Source organism: Sciurus vulgaris, assembly GCF_902686455.1.
Source record: "Sciurus vulgaris genome assembly, chromosome: 6".
Taxonomy (NCBI): Eukaryota; Metazoa; Chordata; class Mammalia; order Rodentia; family Sciuridae; genus Sciurus; species Sciurus vulgaris.
In genome coordinates this window covers 53883728-53903016 of record NC_136466.1, presented here as the reverse complement: position 1 = coordinate 53903016, position 19289 = coordinate 53883728, and the positions used below count along the sequence as shown (strand labels likewise).

The 19289-nt window shown below is 31.5% G+C and overlaps 1 protein-coding gene across 16 annotated transcripts in view; it reads right to left on the bottom strand.

The window, feature by feature from the left end:
- Positions 1 to 19289, bottom strand: part of CSNK1G3 (casein kinase 1 gamma 3) — a 72704-nt gene that overhangs the window by 11639 nt on the left and 41776 nt on the right. For 7 of the 16 annotated variants that reach the window (XR_013764790.1, XM_079145808.1, XM_079145800.1 and 4 more), the window contains 5 exons: positions 13206 to 13291; positions 13000 to 13084; positions 11022 to 11170; positions 10003 to 10098; positions 5689 to 5784 (listed from right to left, as the gene is read on the bottom strand). Coding sequence is in view for 15 of the 16 variants with exons in the window: in XM_079145808.1 (XP_079001934.1) it covers positions 5689 to 5784; positions 10003 to 10098; positions 11022 to 11170; positions 13000 to 13084; positions 13206 to 13291 (512 nt within the window). In the remaining variant the exon portion in view is untranslated. The remainder of the gene's footprint in view (positions 1 to 5688; positions 5785 to 10002; positions 10099 to 11021; positions 11171 to 12999; positions 13085 to 13205; positions 13292 to 19289) is intronic. The other 9 variants (XM_079145810.1, XM_079145811.1, XM_079145814.1 and 6 more) reach the window with 4 other exon arrangements.

Here is a 19289-nt window from a genome sequence, read left to right as displayed (position 1 = left end):
GAGTAAAAAAGCCTATTAACTGGTCTTCTGATTTTACTTGTACCCCAAGTAAAATGTATTATTCACAGAGCAACCACAGTGCTCCTTTTAAGACACCAACTGGGTATAGTCCCTGCTTAAAACCCTCCAACTTTTTCTAAGTGAAATTGTTTTCCCATTTCACTTAGAATAAAAATCTATACTCTTCCTCAATTGACAAAGTCCCTCATGACAAGATACTTGCCTAACTTCTCTGATCTCAACACCACTTTCCCTTCCATTTAATGTTATGTACCTCTATATGTCACAACATATTTATAGTCAATGATTTTTAAAAGCAAATTAATATACTTTTCAAATATTAATCTTCCTCCCCACCTAGGACTGAGAATGAACCCAAGGCCTCATGCACAACTCTACCACTGAGCTACATTCCCAGCTATACTTTCCAAATACAATGAATTATACAAACTGTACTTCTATTTTCCTAATTTCTATTTAGTTTCTTATAAACGTGATTACCAAGTACACAGAAGCTCAACATAATCTACTAATTAACCAGACCTCAAATCTATCAATAAAAATATTAGAAATACTAAAACACTACATGTTTTACTTGTGCACTCAGCTTTTTCTAAAAAGCATCTATTTTTAAAAGCACACTAAAAATTGACATATGTCAAAGAGTTTGCTGGACTTGTTCAAGGATACACGTTATTACTTGAAACCAACTTTCTTACATAGTCTTAAAAACTGTAGCCAGAGCTACAACTGATATTCTTTATATTCCAACAGACAATCCTTGAGTATAGGGACATTTTCATGGACTTTCAACAAAAAGTCACCAAAACAGATTTTCAATTTAACTTTTACTTACAAAGGTATTAATTAGAGCACAAATTTCTTTGAGCATTCAAGTCTTAAATAACATTTAAATAACATTCATAATAACATTTAAAGATAGTGCTTTAAATGTTATTATAAAAGAATATCAGAATAAGTTAATACCTTGCCCCAATGATAACTGAAAATGAATTTCCTAAGCTAAACTAAAGGAGATAAACTGGAAAATATTTACACCTGCCTTCAGGTGACTACACAAGTGACTGCACTCCTTCATTACCTCTCTTGCAATTTCAGTATCCCAAAAAACTATGTGATTATAATAATCACTCAATTTTGTTCCTTGTTAGAAACTCTATATTTTCCAAGATTTTATAGAGACAGCTGAAACCCAAGTTTAGAAATGTTTTAGAAAGGTCAGCATTCAGAATTAGTGTTTAATGAGAACTGAGTGAGATATGGCAAATATTACTCCTGACATTTCATCATGTATGTTTTCTCACAACTACAAGATACATTTTTCCAATTCTTTTCCTGTTATCATCATTTGTATTTATATTTCTGATGCTATACTGCAAAAATATCAGACTACTTATTACAATTAATGTTATCCTTTATTTTCCTTAATAGCGCCTGACCGCACAATGTCTTTTGCACCATTTGATTGTACTCCTTTCTTCCCCCCAATAGCTCCAAATCCTATCATTCCTTAGATTCAAACTAAAGACTTTCAAACAAGAGATTTCCAAACTATCATGAGGTACACTACTTACTATGTAACATGGTTTTTCAGTACAGTAGTGTCCTTAACATATATATCTTCTTCCCTCTGCTCAGTTTCCTGCCTCTCAGCTTTATAGGATCAGATTATCAGGCAACACTGAGTTCAATGGCACTGTGCTATAGTGAAAAGAACAGCTACAATGGAATTAGAGACTACCATTATCTACTTCTAGTGGAATATATTTAAAACAATTTTAGAGATCTGATTTGTCAGAATATGTAGAAACATATTAAAAAGAGAATAATTGAACTCATCCTTTCCCCTCAGCACCCATACCCAACTAAACTCTACTTTCTAATTATTTTTCAAGCACTCTCATTTCTCTTCATCTCCCTTACCATTGTTCCTCAGCTACAGACTTTTGATAGCTGTAGTTCAGATTTCTCTTCCTTCAATTAAGTCTTTAGTTAAAGTAGTCTTTAGAAAACACTACTCCAGACAAGTTAGTCCCCTACCAAGTTCCTCAGCTACTCAATATCTTAGGAATAAAGTCCAAATTTAATAAGACAATTAGAGCCTTCATGATTTACTTCCTGCCTACCTCTCTCATTTCTCAATGGGCACCAAAATGAATTCACTTACTCAATGTGTCTCTGTCCTCCATGACTTATGCATGTTGTCTTCTCAGGCTAGTTGGTACATGTGTCTCCTGAACCCTTCTACCTTCTTCAGCTGATTAACTCCTGCCAGTTCTTTAGGTCTCAATTTATCTAGCAATCACTTTTTCTGGGAAATTTTGACCCACTAAATGCAGGTTAGGTGCTTTTCCTACATATGTTTCTAGCACTTTGTGCCATCTCTACTTATTACACAGCCCTTTTATTACCCTCCTCTACTGACTCAAACCTCCATGGAGATAGGTATTGTATCTTTGTGTTCTTCCTTTCAGGAAAGAGCCTAGAGCAGTGCCTAACACCTAGTAATCATTTTTAGAGATTTTTTCTGAATAAGGATAAAAAAACTGAATGTGACGAGTCTGTTTCTCAGCCATACTCATTACTAATGAGGGGAACACAGATGGCATAATCAATTGATTTTCCTAGGGGTTTTCTAAAACACACATAGACCACGAATAGATTCAAAATAAAATCTTTAGACATTTGAATATTATTCTTAGTCTCTTTAGTAGGTCCATTTCAAAGTTACAACTGTGAATTAATATGATTTCACTAAGAAAACAATTTAAAAAATTCCATTTGGCTGAGCCTCTCTATACTTCACCTCCCAGAAAGGCATAAAAATACTAGTCGTTTCTTACTTTATAAAAACAATAGATTCTATTTATCTACTACTAAGTCCCAGCCTCCATGCTAAATACTTTTTAAAATAACATTTTAACAATAAAACCATGAGGTAGATACAGATATATTATTAAACATCCTCCTTTTACTGATATTTGAGACAGAGAATTTGAATCAAATCTGACCCCAGTCACTGTGCTTTTAACCACAGTGTCATCAACATGGTAACTTGCATGCCTGGTCTGTCATATAATTCTGGAAAGGCAGGGATTTCATGTTTAGACTCTGCTCCTTAGTTTCTATTGAAACACATCTGAAATAACAAACACCTGCAGATCTTTTGGTAGGTCAAAAATTATGAGAAATTTCAACCTGAACACCCTGAACAGTCTGAATAGCCTGTTCAGATTTAACTCTGAACAGCCTGAAATACTTCACATTGTGGCACTGACAATGATCAGTCCTATGGAATAAAGTGTAGTGATGAGAGACGAAACTCACAGACTCAGAATGGCTCATTTCATTTCTAATTGCTAATCCTGCTTCTGAGTATCTTGAATCTGTATCACATTTTGTTACTGAGTAGTCACCTACTTTTTATTGAAATGACTTTGAGAAAATATATGGTATGCCTTTAGTATTTACTGAGAATACTTTTTTAGTTGTCATATAATGCCACTGTAGTTCTAGAAAAATCAATTCTTGATGACCATGAAGAATCTCAAAGCGAATTGCTTTCATACTTTTTTACTAGTAAAAAGTATTGTGGGGGCTGGGAAGTGAAGTTCAGTGGTAGAGTGTTTGCCTAGCATGTGCAAAAGCCTTGGATTTGATTCCCAAAAATAAAAATTTTTATCTCTTCCCTTTAGTAGGCAGAGTGACAGAAGACATTACCTCCCTTTCTGCCTTCATTCATGACCACCTATAGTATTCAACTGTAACAACCATATTAGCTTACATTTTAAGTACTTTTTCCCTCTTATTAGTTTTAATTTATAATTTTACTAGTCCAAGTATACAAGTATCATATTATAATACTCCAAATAATTCTAAAAATATGAAGGATATAAATTAAAAAATGAATTCAGTATTTTTGCACTGGAATAACACTTAAGCATTATCCTACTTAGGATGTTTGTAAATTTTTATCAACTTCTTTAATGTCCATTATTAGGGTGAGTTTAATAATATATTCATGAAGTCAATGAAAATAGAATATAATTTCTTGTTTTATCTACATATTTTGTATATTACTATAATTCTAAGAAGTAAATTGATTAGTTGTTGAATATTTGGATGAGGTCAGATGGAATCTCTACAGGCAGACAAGTTTTAGAGGGAAATGAGGAGAAACAAGAAAAGTACATATAGCTGTGTGAAAACATGGGGAAAAAACAGAACAAGAAGTACTGAGCCAATAATCAAATTCATTCACCCTTAAGACAATCCAAAGCGATACAATGAGCCATCTTTGGGAATCATATAAGAGTAAGAAGAGACTAAGAAAATAAATTTGTGTTAACAGCACAGAAGCAGCAGAAAAGATTTCTAACACTGCCCTAATTGTTGCAGATTCTCCTGAACAATGAATAAAACACTTGCTATAATGCATACATAGGAACTCAGAAACATGTAAACATATATAGAGACATACTGGATGCAGTTTTTGTTACATAATTAAACACAATTTGCTCAATTCACTTTTCCAATGATATGAACTGAGGATGTTAAAAAGTTTTACAATTCAGGCATGCTTGTCTGAGTCTTTCAGGCCAGACTTATAAAAGTATTCAAATACTTCTACTTATGAAAATTCTATACGCTACAAAAATAGTTGGTTACGTTATTTAAATGACCTCTAAAATTAGCTCTAAAACATGAGTGCTTGTAAGATTTAATCATTAAATGATTTCAGAATTTAAATAAAGAATAAAATTTGGAGTATAGATTCAACTGATTAAATATATATGAAGAAAAATGCAGAATTGACAAAATACAATGGAAAATTATTTAAGTAGAAATATGTCAACAAAAAAAGATTCTAAAATGAAATGAATTAACAATTGTTGTTTCAATATTCTTTAAGCCAGCATTTAGAATACCTTAAAACAACATTTTAAAAGACATATTCCATCATCTTTTCCTATTTCTAAAATATACACAAATGATTAAAATTTAGAGGTCATGGGAGGGCAGACTACAGTAGCTATCCCTAATAGTATAAAAAAAAAAAAGAGAGAGAGAGAAAAGGAACAAATCATAAATAAAGAGCTACTTTAAATTTGTGTAAAAATCAACACAATTTATTGAGGGTAAGAATCTTCATGAAAATTATTTTTTCTAAATACAAACAATATGCCCCATTATAAAAATCAGGGTCATGTTTATTTGACCAATTAATCACAATGTATATTCTGAATACAAGGATTTTAAAAAGTTAGATATCTAAAAATTAAGTCTGAAGGAGACAAATGAAAGGGAAAGGTATAAAAATGTTTTATAACATAAAACAATAAGAATTAGATTACTGAAAAATCAAGTATAACACATTTCAAGAAATATAGTTCATTTTTCTAATCTGTTATGAGTATGACTTAAATATTATTGCATATACTTGCAAAAAATGAAAAAAGGCAAAAATCTTAGTATCCCTGGTGGTCTTTCCACACTGTGTTAATTTGTTGTTTCTGTTCTTTTTGGTTAAATAACAAAAGAAAAGAATTATTAATAGAATTCAGCAACAAGCTTCCCATTAGGATATGAAATCATGCCACAAGTTCCAAAAAAGGGTTAGTTGTATAAATTTGGGGAATAATCACTCATGCAAAAATCAGAAAATACCTGTACCGAGCCACCATGTCTGTCTGCTGCAAGGTGAGCTCTCAAATGGTGGGGATTTGCCTGCTGGGAGTCCCAAGCTGCCCTGTGGTCTGCCGACTGCCATTTATTTAATGCATGTGGCATGCATGGAAGAAGAAAAACCCAATATGTTAAACATCTCATCCTCATAATATATAAAGCAAATGTACAAAAGGAAATTCAAAATACCCTTACTATTTTGAATCAAGTGCAGTTACCTTTGCACATGAAATGTGGAGAGATTTTAGCTAAATTGCTAAATTGTGTAATGATCAACAATAAAAATAAAATAGAACCATAACATTTTAGAAGTCAGAGGACTTTGGTGTCAAAGACTCCTCTAACTTTATAAATAAAGTTTAACAACCAAGGAAGTAAAATCAGCATGCCCGAGAAAGCATTCCAAATAAATTAGGAGTGCAACAAAAGGCCATTCAGTATACTTTCTTGTGGTATAAGTCCACTTTGGTTTTCTCATGAGGAGGGTTTTTTTTGGGGTTCTTTTTTTGTGGCAGGGTGGGGCGGACCAGGGATTGAATTCAGGGGTACCTGACCACTGAGCCACAGTCCCAGCCCTATTTTGTATTTTATTTAGGGACAGGGTCTCACTGAGTTGCTTATTAGCACCTCACTTTTGCTGAGGCTGGCTTTGAACTCATGATCCTCCTGCCTCAGCCTCCTGTACCCAGCATGAGGAGTTATTTTTAACAATGTAAAAAATAGTTCTTAAAAACTGTAATTGGGGGGCTGGGGGTATAGTTCAGTTGGCAGAGTGCTGGTCTCGCAAGCACAAGGCCCTGGGTTTAATCCCCAGCACCGCAAAAAAATTAAAAAAAAAAAAAAAAAAAAACTGTGATTGGGGGCTGCAGTTGTGGCTCAGTGGTAGAACACTTGCCTAGAATGCATAGACACTGGGTTCAATCCTCATCACCACATAAAAATAAAAGTATTGTGTCCACCTACAACTAAAAAATAATTTTTTAAAAAAAATATAATTGAAGTCTTGGAAAAATGTTTCTTGTTGCTCAGTATTCTGTTTCTGATATGGATGACAAGAAAAAACAGAAAAGTTATTTAAAAAATAAGGAGAACTATATAAAATACTATGAGATTATAACAAAACACTTTTTTTTTAAGGGACAAATCTACATATATGAATCCATTTGCTTTTTTCATCTTATCTATTTTAATATGGTTCAGATCAAAGAGTCTACTTCTGTGAAACAGGCCCAAAATTCTTAATCTTTTTAGATCCCCTGGCAAATCTATATGCCAATAACCACAGACTAGTAACAACCTGCTAGTAGACTTAAGGGTAATGTCTTAATAGGGGTCAACTTCTATATTTCAGGAAAATATTAAACAATGCTAGAATAAGGAGGGACAAGACTACAATATTTTAGTCCTTACATATTTGGTTCTGCATTAGTTACTTTGTATGTGCCATCACATTTTGAGATGGATATCACCACCCCCATTTTACAGATGAAGATGTTGAAACACTGAACACTTTGAGAAGGTCAGAAAACTAGCAAGGAAAACATCAGGGATTCCAACTCAGTGCCCACTGCTTTTCAAAAAATCTATCTAGCTCCTTACCATAATTACATATATTCTAAAGTCTTCTGTGCACTTTTTTTCCACCCAAAATCAATAGAATCTTGCTATGAAGTACCAAGTATAACAAGCTAGAAGAAGCCCAAGCGAAAGGGTGGCCAAAGCAACCATTTTGGAGGACAGATGTTAAATTCAAGTAGAAGACATGAATAAATAAATGTGCTGGCATGCACAGTCCTAAATTAAATTATATAATACAAAATTACATACTCTGTGGCATTAAGTATGTCATCAAAACAATTATGATGGTTCTATAATGTCCTTTCATTTAACCAACTCTAAATTCATAACAAGAATTAAACAGATTTAAATTTTACACTGAAACAAATTAGATGAAGTCAAATCTAAACAATATGAAAAAATGAAAATGATGTTAAAATTGAGACAAATATCTAGGGTAACATGCACATTCTGGGGTCACAAAATTCTCCAAAAATGTAGTAAAAAGTTACACACACTTTACTCAGAATAAACAACTACATGTACCTGACATTTTACATACAATTGTAAAATCCCTTAACTTCAACAACTGATTCCAGGTTATCAATAATTTATCTGAGGATATTATAAAGGTTCCAGTCATTTGAAAGAATTAACTTTTTTTCCTCTGGGATTGTGAACTGTGGGTTTCTCATAAGACTTTTAATTATTTTTTGATGTACAGATTTTTAAGAAGTTTTTTCTAGATATACAAATATTCTATAATAAGAATCTGTATATTCAGATCTCAAATTCAGCATATAAGCCTAAAGATTTACCAAAAATTCATATACATAATCTGCATTTTATATATATATATATAAAACCTCCCTACATTTAGTGCAATGAGGACTGCACATATAAAATATAGTTCCCACCCTCAGTGAGCTTACAATCTAACAAGACATGTCTGAAATACATAGAAAGCTAACAGTCTACAATGTTTAAATTATAATTTAATACAATAATAAATGAGGAGTTTCACTTGTTACAATACCAAAGAGTTCAAGGGGAGAAATTTAGAGAATAATTTATTATTGATCTTCTTTCAAGTACACTCAAGAAATGAACTATAGCTTAGAAAACATAAATGCTTAAGCCTCAACTTCTGAGTAATTTTTTTTCTATATTCAGCATCTCATAAGAGCATTCAGGTTTTATCAACTAATTAAAATCTATATTTGAATTGGTTTATATGAGACAGCTTTTATTGTACCAATTCTTCTATGTCCAAATTGAAAACTTACCTTTTAAATTTGTTAAACACCCCCTAAAATACAGCATTTTATTTTGCTATGTAGTTTTTAATAAAAGTTACTGTCCTTTAATTATCATCTCATTTTAACCCTCACTTGAACTTGATGGGATAAAAGATGTAAAAGTGAAAAAGAACAACACATTGTCTTTCTCCAAAAAGGTCTATAACTAAAAGTTTATAAATCCTCCTTAACTCAAGGTGAGAGCAAAACTTTTAAGCCAAGACAGCAAAGATAGATAAATGAAAAAACTGCTCAAGAATTTCAACAGCTTTCCATTCCCTTTACCAAAAAATATAAATTCCTCACTCTCAATCAATACTCATGCCTTGTCTTAAACTTATTCCCTGCTCTGAACTGCACTGTTTGGGGGCTGGGGTTGTAGCTCAGTGGTAGAGTGCTTGCCTACCACATCTGGGGCACTGGGTTCTATCTTCAGCACCTCATAAAAATAAAGGTATTGTGTCCATTTATAACTAAAAATGTGTTTTAAAAAAACCGGGTTATTTGCTATTCCTCAAATTCTATAATTTCATATTTTTAAACCTCTGCTTTTTGTTTAACTGTTATCTTGCCTAAAAATGCCTTCATTCCCTTCCATTATTTGCCTTTAACAATTCCATTCATTTTCAGGTCCATCTCAAAAGCCACATTTTCCATAAAAATCTTCACGAGATTCTCACATATTCATATACCTCTCCATGGCACTTTGTTAATAGATTTCACACAATATAACTTATTCTTTGAAGTGTAGTTATTTGTGCATTTATTGCAATAATCATGATAAAAGTAATACCAGTCACAGAGGTGGAGATTTACTGGAAGCGTATTATATGCTAGGAATTAACAATCATTATTTCCATTTTATAGAGGAAGATAATGAAGATTTCAGAGATTAATTAATTTTCCCAGGGTCAAGACACATCCATTTTGGTCTGATACCAGAGACTGAGCTCTGAACTAAATACTGCTCTTAGTCACTCATTACAACACCGTTTTTGAAATAATTTAGAATTTTTTCCATATTTTTATCGGTGCATTATAGTACACCATTTCTTATAAATTGTACTGTTTTACCTCTGCATTTCTAAATAAATAAGCAAAAAGTGCTTTAAACAGCAGAAACTCAGTGAATAATTTATTGAACTAAACAAGACTACAGTTAGAAAGATCAAGTGGTATTATAACTCATTCCAGTATGATATCAAAATACTTCTATACTAATAAAATATCAAATATGGCTCAACATTATATTAATTTATACCACTAATCAGGAATTTACAATTAAACATTTTAATATTACTAAATTAATACTGAAAACTAGGAGAAATAATTTATCAACCTTTAATATTTCTATGTATAATGTATTATCTATTGAAGAAAAAGGTATGCATTTCAATGTTGAAACAAATTATAATAAATATATCTAAAAAGGGCATCAAACCTGATTTTTGGATTGTTGCATCTTATCTCTGTGTTGATGTGCTTCTCTGTTTGATGATAGAGCAGGATCTTGCTGAACTGCTCCCACTGGAGTAGGCTACAACATAATAACAAGTGGTATTGATATATTCTACTTTAGAAATCGTATTTAAAATCCTTTCTTTAGCCACTTAAAAGGGTCAAGGAAAAAAGCAAAAAAAAACATAACTATTACTTTAAAAGTTTTTGAAACATTTAAATACTTTTTTAAATATTTATTTTTATATCCACAAAAGACCTTCAATGCTGTCATTACTTTTAGGTTACATTTGTACAGCAAAAATGAAAATATATTTATCTTTAAAATAAAAATAGAATAAACTATTTTAATAAAATTAAAGAATAAGTTTTTTAAAAATAAAATTAACAAAATCACTTACTTTCAATGTTTGACTTAGAGATGAGACTTACAAAAATTCTTAAATTTCAAAGTATTACACAGTAAGCTAACCCGCGAAAATATGTCATACCAAAAAAGTATACCTGAAGCCAGCAGCAGTAGCATATGCCTATAATTGCAGCAACTCAGAAGCCTAAGGCAGAAGGATCACAAATTTGAGGCCAGTCTTGGCAAGTTCAAGACCTACTTGAGCCACTGAGCCAGAAGTTGTCTCCAAATAAAAATTAAAAAGAGCTGGGGATATAGCTCAGTGATAAAGTGCCTCTGGGTTCAATCCCCAATACTATTAAAGGAAAAAGCAAAAACAAAAACAAAAACATAGACTTGATATTAAGAACGAAATAGGGATGAAAAGTTCAAACTAACTCATCATTCTAAAAAGCAGGCAGTCCAAATGTAGGACTTCTAGAAAATATAAGGAATAACAGGTAATGTCACCAGAAGAAATGTTCCCAAATGGGAAACAAAATAAATCCTCTTAAAAAATACCTGTTCTCAACTCTTTTCAACTGAAGGATTTGCACTGCTGTTAAAAAGAAAATAAATACTATAAATAATGTTTTCCTATACAGCATACTCACCAACTGTTTACCAATCCAGTCATATTCATAATCAAACATATATCCTTTGCGATCAAACAAGTCAGTAAAAAGCTTTCTCAGGTAGTCATAATCTGGCTTTTCAAAAAAATCTAGCCTTCTTACATAACGAAGATATGTTGCCATTTCTTCTAGAAAAGAAAAAAAAATATTCTGACATTTCTATATAATATTTAATAATAAGATTATTTTAAATGTTTACAAGCACCCTGTATCATAAAAACATGAAAATGAGCAAAATTATATTTCAATTTAAAATTTTCTGAGTTTGACGACAACAAAAAAAGGGGAAAAAAAAGAGTAAGAAAGGAAATAAGGACAAAAGACAAGTGAGAAGTTTAATTTAGTACTATTTTTGCTTCATTTCATTAGCAAAGACTAAAAGTTCCACTTTATAATATTTTTAATAGAAATCTTAAACCATACATGTTAAATTAGCAGCTTAATAATACATAATTATGAATCATAAAGCATCATACTCAGAGCATAAATTTAAATATTTAAAACACTGGTAGGAACTGATTTATATGAAAGCATTTGTACTAGACTGCTGGATTTCCTTTAGAATCAGTGACATACACAAATTGACCAATAGGAAATTCAAATTCCTAAAAGGCTAAAACACACCTCAGAAATAAAATACAAGAGCAGAGTGTAAGTCTTCACTTAATTTCTGGCCAGACAAGCAACGATTATTCAATAATATACAAATCTCTGCAAATCAATAAAAATTCCAAATGTATCAGGTAAATATTTTTTTAAAGGTCATGTCATATTTTCCAAGAGGAAAAGAAGTGGGAAAAGCAACAGGCAAAATGGTGAGTAATTAGTTTAAAAAAAAAAAAAAGTATTACACCTCAGTATAGAAAGTGACTATAGTAAGAGATTGTGGGATATTAATTTCCTCCTATCTCTGACATAGAGACCTAGCTGCTCTTCTGCTACAATTCACAGGTAGTCAGGAAAAGAGTGGTACACAGCTCAACAGGCAACAACAGTGGTGCCCACTGACTTTCATCACAGAGTGACTCTCACTATTCCACTTTTAGACTGATCACTTAGCTTAACTACTTCAGTACCTCCATTTTCCATTGTGAATTTTATGACAGCCAGCCAATCTGCCTACACCTAAACTGCTAGTACTTTCAACCAGTGTTTACTTAATTTTCCATTTCTAGAGAGTAGAGCAAGAAAGAAAAATGTAATTAAAGTTTGCTGACAATGAATTATAAATTATTCATAAATGCATAAGAAAAGGCTCAAATTATATTGATATTATCACAATAATGCCAGCATTGTACAGAACCAATTAATACTGAAGTGAGACAGGAACTTAGTCCTGTATCTTCAAATTCAATTCTTTTAATATTGTTGCACAAATCACAGTAGGTATTTTAATACATTATTAATAAATTATTCTCATTTCTTAGCTGATTTGAAACTTTAAATTTTTGTTGGTTTAATTGTAATTGACATATATCTACCAGAAAAAACAGTATTTGCATAAATATATATAGCTCTCCAATATAAAATTAACCTAAAGCTAGTAAAGTCCGTAAGGTTTTACTGTACTTTGAAAACTAAACCAAGTCCTACTCTGAAACAACAGTTTTGAATCTGACATGAGAACTATGCAACTAACAGCATACACTAAAACTTCATAGTTGGCATTAGTTAGCAAGTATTTTTAACTTAATAAAAGTATGCCACTAAAAAAATACTACTTCAGCTGGCATTAGTTAATAATATTAATGGAGGAAATTTTCTTTAATTAAGATCATCTTGCAAAAGCAAATACACAAACTGTCCCTGTGGTCTATGAATCAATTATTGACAACTTTTAAATCACAAATTTCTCATCTTTTTTAAGGCATGAAAAAAATGTATAAACTTAAGCAGTCAAAATTAACAATATGGTTTTCTGTGTAGAAACACATTTATCAATTGACATTATTTTTACCTGGAAAATTTTCACATAACACTTCTATTGGTGTAGCTCGTTTTGTATCTCCAATTTTCTGATACCTCTCTTTTAATGTGTCAGCCTAAAATGAAAAAAAAGAATCCTGAGAATGTGGTAATTTTAAAATTATTATGTTGGAAAAATAGACCTTAATATATAATTAGTATTTTATGAAATTTAATAAGGAAATGCAAAACAATTACCTTTAAGCCTTGCCAAGGAAGACTGCCTCTCAGAAAATACATGAACATATGACCTAAAGCTTCTAAATCATCTCTTCTACTTTGTTCTGAAAGAGAAGAGAAATATAAATTTCACTCTTCTCTAGCAGTTAAGGATGCAAGAATGGAGAACTGATTTTTTTCATTATGCATGAACTCATTTCCAAAAGTTCAATATATAAATACAAGATACAGATCCAGTATCATGTCTGAAGCTGTTTTTACATAAATATTATTGTGCATCTTTAAAATATGCCATAATGATTTGTTAAACGCTATTGTAGATTTATCAATCTGCTTAGGTATATATTCATGAAAATACAGGCCAAGGGAAAAAGGGTTCCATGATCAAAGAGTCACATTAAAGATTTCAAATGTGACATATTAAACATTCTTTAACATTATTAACTTTATTATACCCGCCATTTCCTAAACTTACATGAGACCAAAATTTCCATCCCAATCCTCTTCACTAACATTAAACACAATTAGTATTATGTGTAACATATTTTAGGAAACACACATGTTTGACCAACATTAGTAACTCTTCCACTACTACCAAAACAATGCTACTAGAACAAATTGTCATTTTCAAATGGTTGTTTTTGTTTTAGTAACAAAATGTTGGATAGTACATAGCTGAATGATAATCACAGACTAAGACTTAGATACGTATAGATATTTGCTGATGATATTTCAAAGTTTTATCACTGAAGTTAAATATTTAAGATTTCTTAATGTTTTAAAATAATACAAAATTCTGGCAAATAATGAGAGAGAAAAAGTACTTTGGTAAGAGATGTATGCATGCAAAATATTTTATCCAAATGAATAATCATACAATCTAAGCAATACCAAATGCTTTCAAAAAAGCACTTTTTCAAGTACGTCTCTGAAGTAAGACCAAGAAAACACTTTACAATTTTTACCATGTACTATCATAATATTCTATACCTGACATCTTCAACATCTGCTAAGGTTTAAAGATACATATCTGTTATTATTTAATCAATATCTATCCTCCCACCAGACTGCACACTGTAAAAGAGCATGTCCCTCTTGCTCATCATTCTCAAAACTAAGTATGATCGTTGGTACATAGAAGGTTCTGGGCTTTTAGGTTCTGAGAATCTAAGAATGAAAAGTTATGCAATCAAAAAATATTTCTGAACTCCAGCTGAAAATAAGAATCATCTCCGAAACGTCTCAAAAACTCATGAGCAGGCCTACAGATGGTGACTGATTCCTTGGCTATAAAGTGGATAAATGTGCATTTTAAAAGGCTCAGTGTATGCATGATTCTAAAGTACAGCCAGTTTGATAACCACTGGAAAAGAGACCACTTGGACTAAAGCATTATTTGCATATAATATACCCATGATAAAAGTAAAATTACCTAAATTTCAACAACACACTTGCATAACTACAACTACAATCAGCATTGCTAATACTGTAAACAACCTTTGTTAATCTTCCCATCTACAACCTCAGGTTACCACTTATCTGATTTTGTCATTATGAATTAGATTTTATTTTTTATACAGTTTTACATGAATGGAACCACACAGGATAGACTCGTGTTTAAATTCTTTTACTCAGGTTTTCATGAGTCATTCATGCTGCTCCATGCCTCAGTAGTTCTTTACTTTTTCCCCCTCTAGGCTCATTTAATATATATTTTTATATTTTTATTTGTTCTTTTTAGATATACAAGACAGTAGAGTGTATTTTGACATAGTATACACAGAAGGAGTATAATTTATTCTAATTAGGATTCCAGTCTTACAGTTGTACATGATGTGGAGTTTCATTGGTCATATATTCATATATGAACATAGGAAAGTTATGTCCAATTCATTCCACTCTTTCCTATTCCCCTTTGTCTAATCTAGTGAACTTCTGCTGAGAAGAACAGCACAATATATTTAACTATTCACGACTGATGACCACTGAGGAGCTTCCAGTTTGGGGCTATTGTGGCAAACAAACAAACAAAAAAAAGCTCTTACAAATACTCTTATACAAGTCTTTGTGTGGACATATATTCTCATTTGCATGGTATCATGGCATTATATGGTAAATGTAGATTTAAATTTGTAAGAAAACACAGAACTGGGGCAGGGGGTGTAGCTCAGTGGTTGATCACTTGCCTAGCATGTGCAAGGCCCAGGGCTCAATTCCCAGAACCACAAAAAATAAAATAAAATAATAACACATAACTGTTTTCCTACAGGGATGTGTCATTTCATATGTCTACTAGCAAGGTACATGAATTTCAGTTGCTTTAAATCTTGTCCAACATTTAGTATATTTGGTTTTTAAAATTTTAGCCATGTTAATAGCTGAGAAATTTTATTTCTCAGTTTATTATGATTTAATTCATATTTCATTGGTGACTGTTGTTCCATCTTTACTAATTATTCATCTTTTTGCTAATTTTAAAAATTAGATTATTTGTCATAAACTTGTAATAGTTCTTGGCATACTGTGGATACAAGTCATTTTCAGATGTAAATTTTGCAAATACTTTTTGAGACTACAGATTACTTTTTGTTGTTGTATTCTTAACAGCATTTTTAAAAGAAGTTTTACATTTTATGAAGTCCAATGTATCAGTTTTCTCTTAGTGTTTATGTGTTTTTATGTCCAATAAGAGCTCTGACTACTCTCCAGATTTCCAATTTTTTCTTCTATTAGTTTTATAATTTGGGTTTTTACATTTCAAGTTATTATTCATTTTGAAGGTTTGTTGTTTTGGGTTGTTTTTTTTTTTTTTAATTTTGCTTTTAGTGTGGGGTAAAAGTTTAGATTCATGTTTTCCAATGTTGATATCTACTTATACTGTTTACTGACAAGACTATCCTTTCCCTTTTAGTTGCTTCAGCATAATTCTCAAAAACCACCTGACCTGTCTGAGGTCAATGTTGGGACTTTGTATTCTGAACCACTTATCTATGTCTGTATTCCTATTAATACTATTCAAAATAAGTAAAAAAAAAAAAAAGCAGAAAATAATGATAAAGGAGAAAATAGACAATAGAAAAAAAAAATGAAGCTGGACATGGTGATCCGAGTGACTCAGTAGGCTGAGGCAGAGGATTGCAAGTTCGAGGCCAGTCTCAGTGACCTAGCAAGACTGTCTCACAATAAAAAATGAAAAGGGTTGGGCCTTGGTGTCCACCAGTGGATGAATGGATAAAGAAAATGTGCTATACAAACACAGTTTTATTCAGCCATAAATAAAAATGAAATTACATCATTTGCAGGTAAATGGATACAATTTGACAATGTTAAGTGAATTAAGTCAAACTCAGAAGGTAAAGGGTTGCATGTTTTCTCTCACATGTGGAAACTAGAGACAAGAAAGAAAAAGAAAGGTGTTGGGGGTAAGGGGGTTATGAAAATCGAAGGAAGATCATCAGTATAGTAGAGGAAAGGGAGCAGGGGAAGGAAGGAGGGGAGGAAAAGGGGAAATACTGGGGAATGTTATTGGCCAAATTTTATTGCTATATTATGTGCTCACCAACAAATCTCACCATTACATATAACTATAATGCACCAATTAAAAAATGCGGGAAAAAAGTAGAGTCTTTAAAAAAGATTGGGGGGCCTGGACTGGGGAGTAGTAGTTTGGTGACAGAATACCTCTGGATTCAATTCCCCAGTACTGCAGGAAAAGAAGGGGAGAGGGGAAAGAAGAGAGGGGAGAAGAGAAAAATATACAGTGAGTCAACATTATATCAATATATTCAACAACTGAGATAAACAAATACTTTGAAAGCTATAAATTGCCAAAACTACCACAAGAAAAAAATGTGAATAGCTCTCTATCAATTAAAGAAATATAATTTATAACTCAAAACTTTCTCAAATATTAAGACCCAGGTAATATCAAAAAACCTTCAAGGTAAATTCTATTAAACAGTTAAGGAAGAATACCAATTCTATATAAACTCTTATAAACAGAAGAGTTCCCAACTCACCACATTACCCTGTTAACAAAAACAAAGACAATGCAAGCAACAGAAATTATAGGAAATATCCCTTATAATTAGACCAAAACAAACAAACAAACTTAAAAAGATAATATACCATGACTAAGTAAGGTTTATCCTCTGAATGTAAGGTTGAATCTCAACTTTTACCCCACACTAAAAGCAAACCAAAACAAAAACAACAAACCTTCAAAATGAATAACTTTAAATATAAGAACCCAAATTATAAAACTAATAGAAGAAAAAATAGGAGAAAATATTGGCAATCTGGAGAATAGTCAGATTGGCCATAAAAACACATAAACACTAAGAGAAAACTGATATATTGGACTTCATTCAAAAGATATAAATCATGTAATTATCTCAAATATAGGAAAGGTTACTTGACAAAATCCAACATGCATTCAGAATAAAAACTCCCAAATTAGCAATAGAAATAAATTCATTCTAACAAAGGACAACTATAAAAAACCTACAACTAACATAATTTTATTATATGGTGAAAGATATCTATCAGATCAGGATCAAAACAAAAATTTGTACTCTTATCCTTTCTATTCAATTTGTACTGAAAGTTCTTGCCAATACAAAAAAGCAAGGAAAACATTAAAATATTAGTGAGGAAAAAGTAAAACTATTTTTTCTTAACCAACAACATGTCTATTATGTATGTATAAAATTCAAAATAATCTACCAAAGGACTATTAGAACAAGTTTTAGCAAGGTTAATAGGATACAAGATCAATATATAAAAATCAACTGCATTTCTATACTAGCAAGGAACAACTGGAAGTTGAATATAAAAATCAATGCCTTTGCAACAGTATCAAAAAAATCAGAAAATGTGTAAGTGAAATTAATATATTATATATATGCAAGATATATATATATTATATATGAAAATAGCACATATATCCTATAAGATAAATGCACACACATATGCAGGATGGATATATATTATATCCTACAGGATAATATATATATATTATACAATATACATATGGGATATATAGATTATTCCCCAAATATGTACAAATGTATGTGTGTGTGTGTGTGTGTGTGTGTGTGTGTGTGTGTATGAATGAATGATATAACTTAAAAGTCTTAAAAAATATATAAAAGCATATTGAGCTCTACAGTAAGACTCTTTTGTTAAGGAAAAGAACTCAGTATAAAAGGCAATTCCTCTTTGAATTCCATCCAAGAGAGACTTCAGTTACCACAGTGCCAACAAGGCATGATCATAAGGTGACCTGACCTCTTTGGTCATATCAAAAAACAGTATTAGTCTTATAACCTTCAAGGCATTTAAAAATTCAAGCCATAAATATAAGCCAGTAAAATAAACCTACTACTGAAACTCAATCCAAAATACTTTTTACCCTCATAATTCCTTTCTTTGTGTTCTTTCACCAACGGACGTATCTGAAAATAAATTTCACTAGGTAGTAAGTAACAGAAGTCGTAGGAAAGCTTTCTCTTTGAAACACAGTAACTAAAGAACACCCCCTCAGGTCTCCTACATGAAAAAGACCTCTCAAAGGCAGTCTGGCCCTTATTAACTCTGTTCACATTTTTTAAACTGCTTAACTGAGAAGTCCTGTTTGAAAATGGATGTTTACTTCAAAGCCAAGAATCATTATAGGGACTCTTGCTATTAACAAGTAAAGAAACTAGAAAGAGACAATATGCTTTATAACAGGTGTAACTTAAAATTCTTTTAATAGGTTCAATTTTAAAGTAATATAAAACGTCAATTAAAAAGTTTGCTCTTTACAAACATATGTACCACATAAACATAACCAACACTTATAACAGCTTAATTTGTGTCCCTGCTTCAACAACTGATCTTTTCAAATTATAACTTCACTGAAAGTAGATATTAGTAATCTCAAATAAGCAAAGTAAAATTCATAAGGTTAGGTGTGAATATATACTTAATAAATGAAGTACTGGGTTGCAGTCCACCAGTGTGGACTAGGTCTTATTTCAGCAAGCAAAGTCAAGTTCAACATTTAATAAAATGTTTACTGCAAAGCTTATGCAGTGATTTTCTTTTTAAAAATTCACT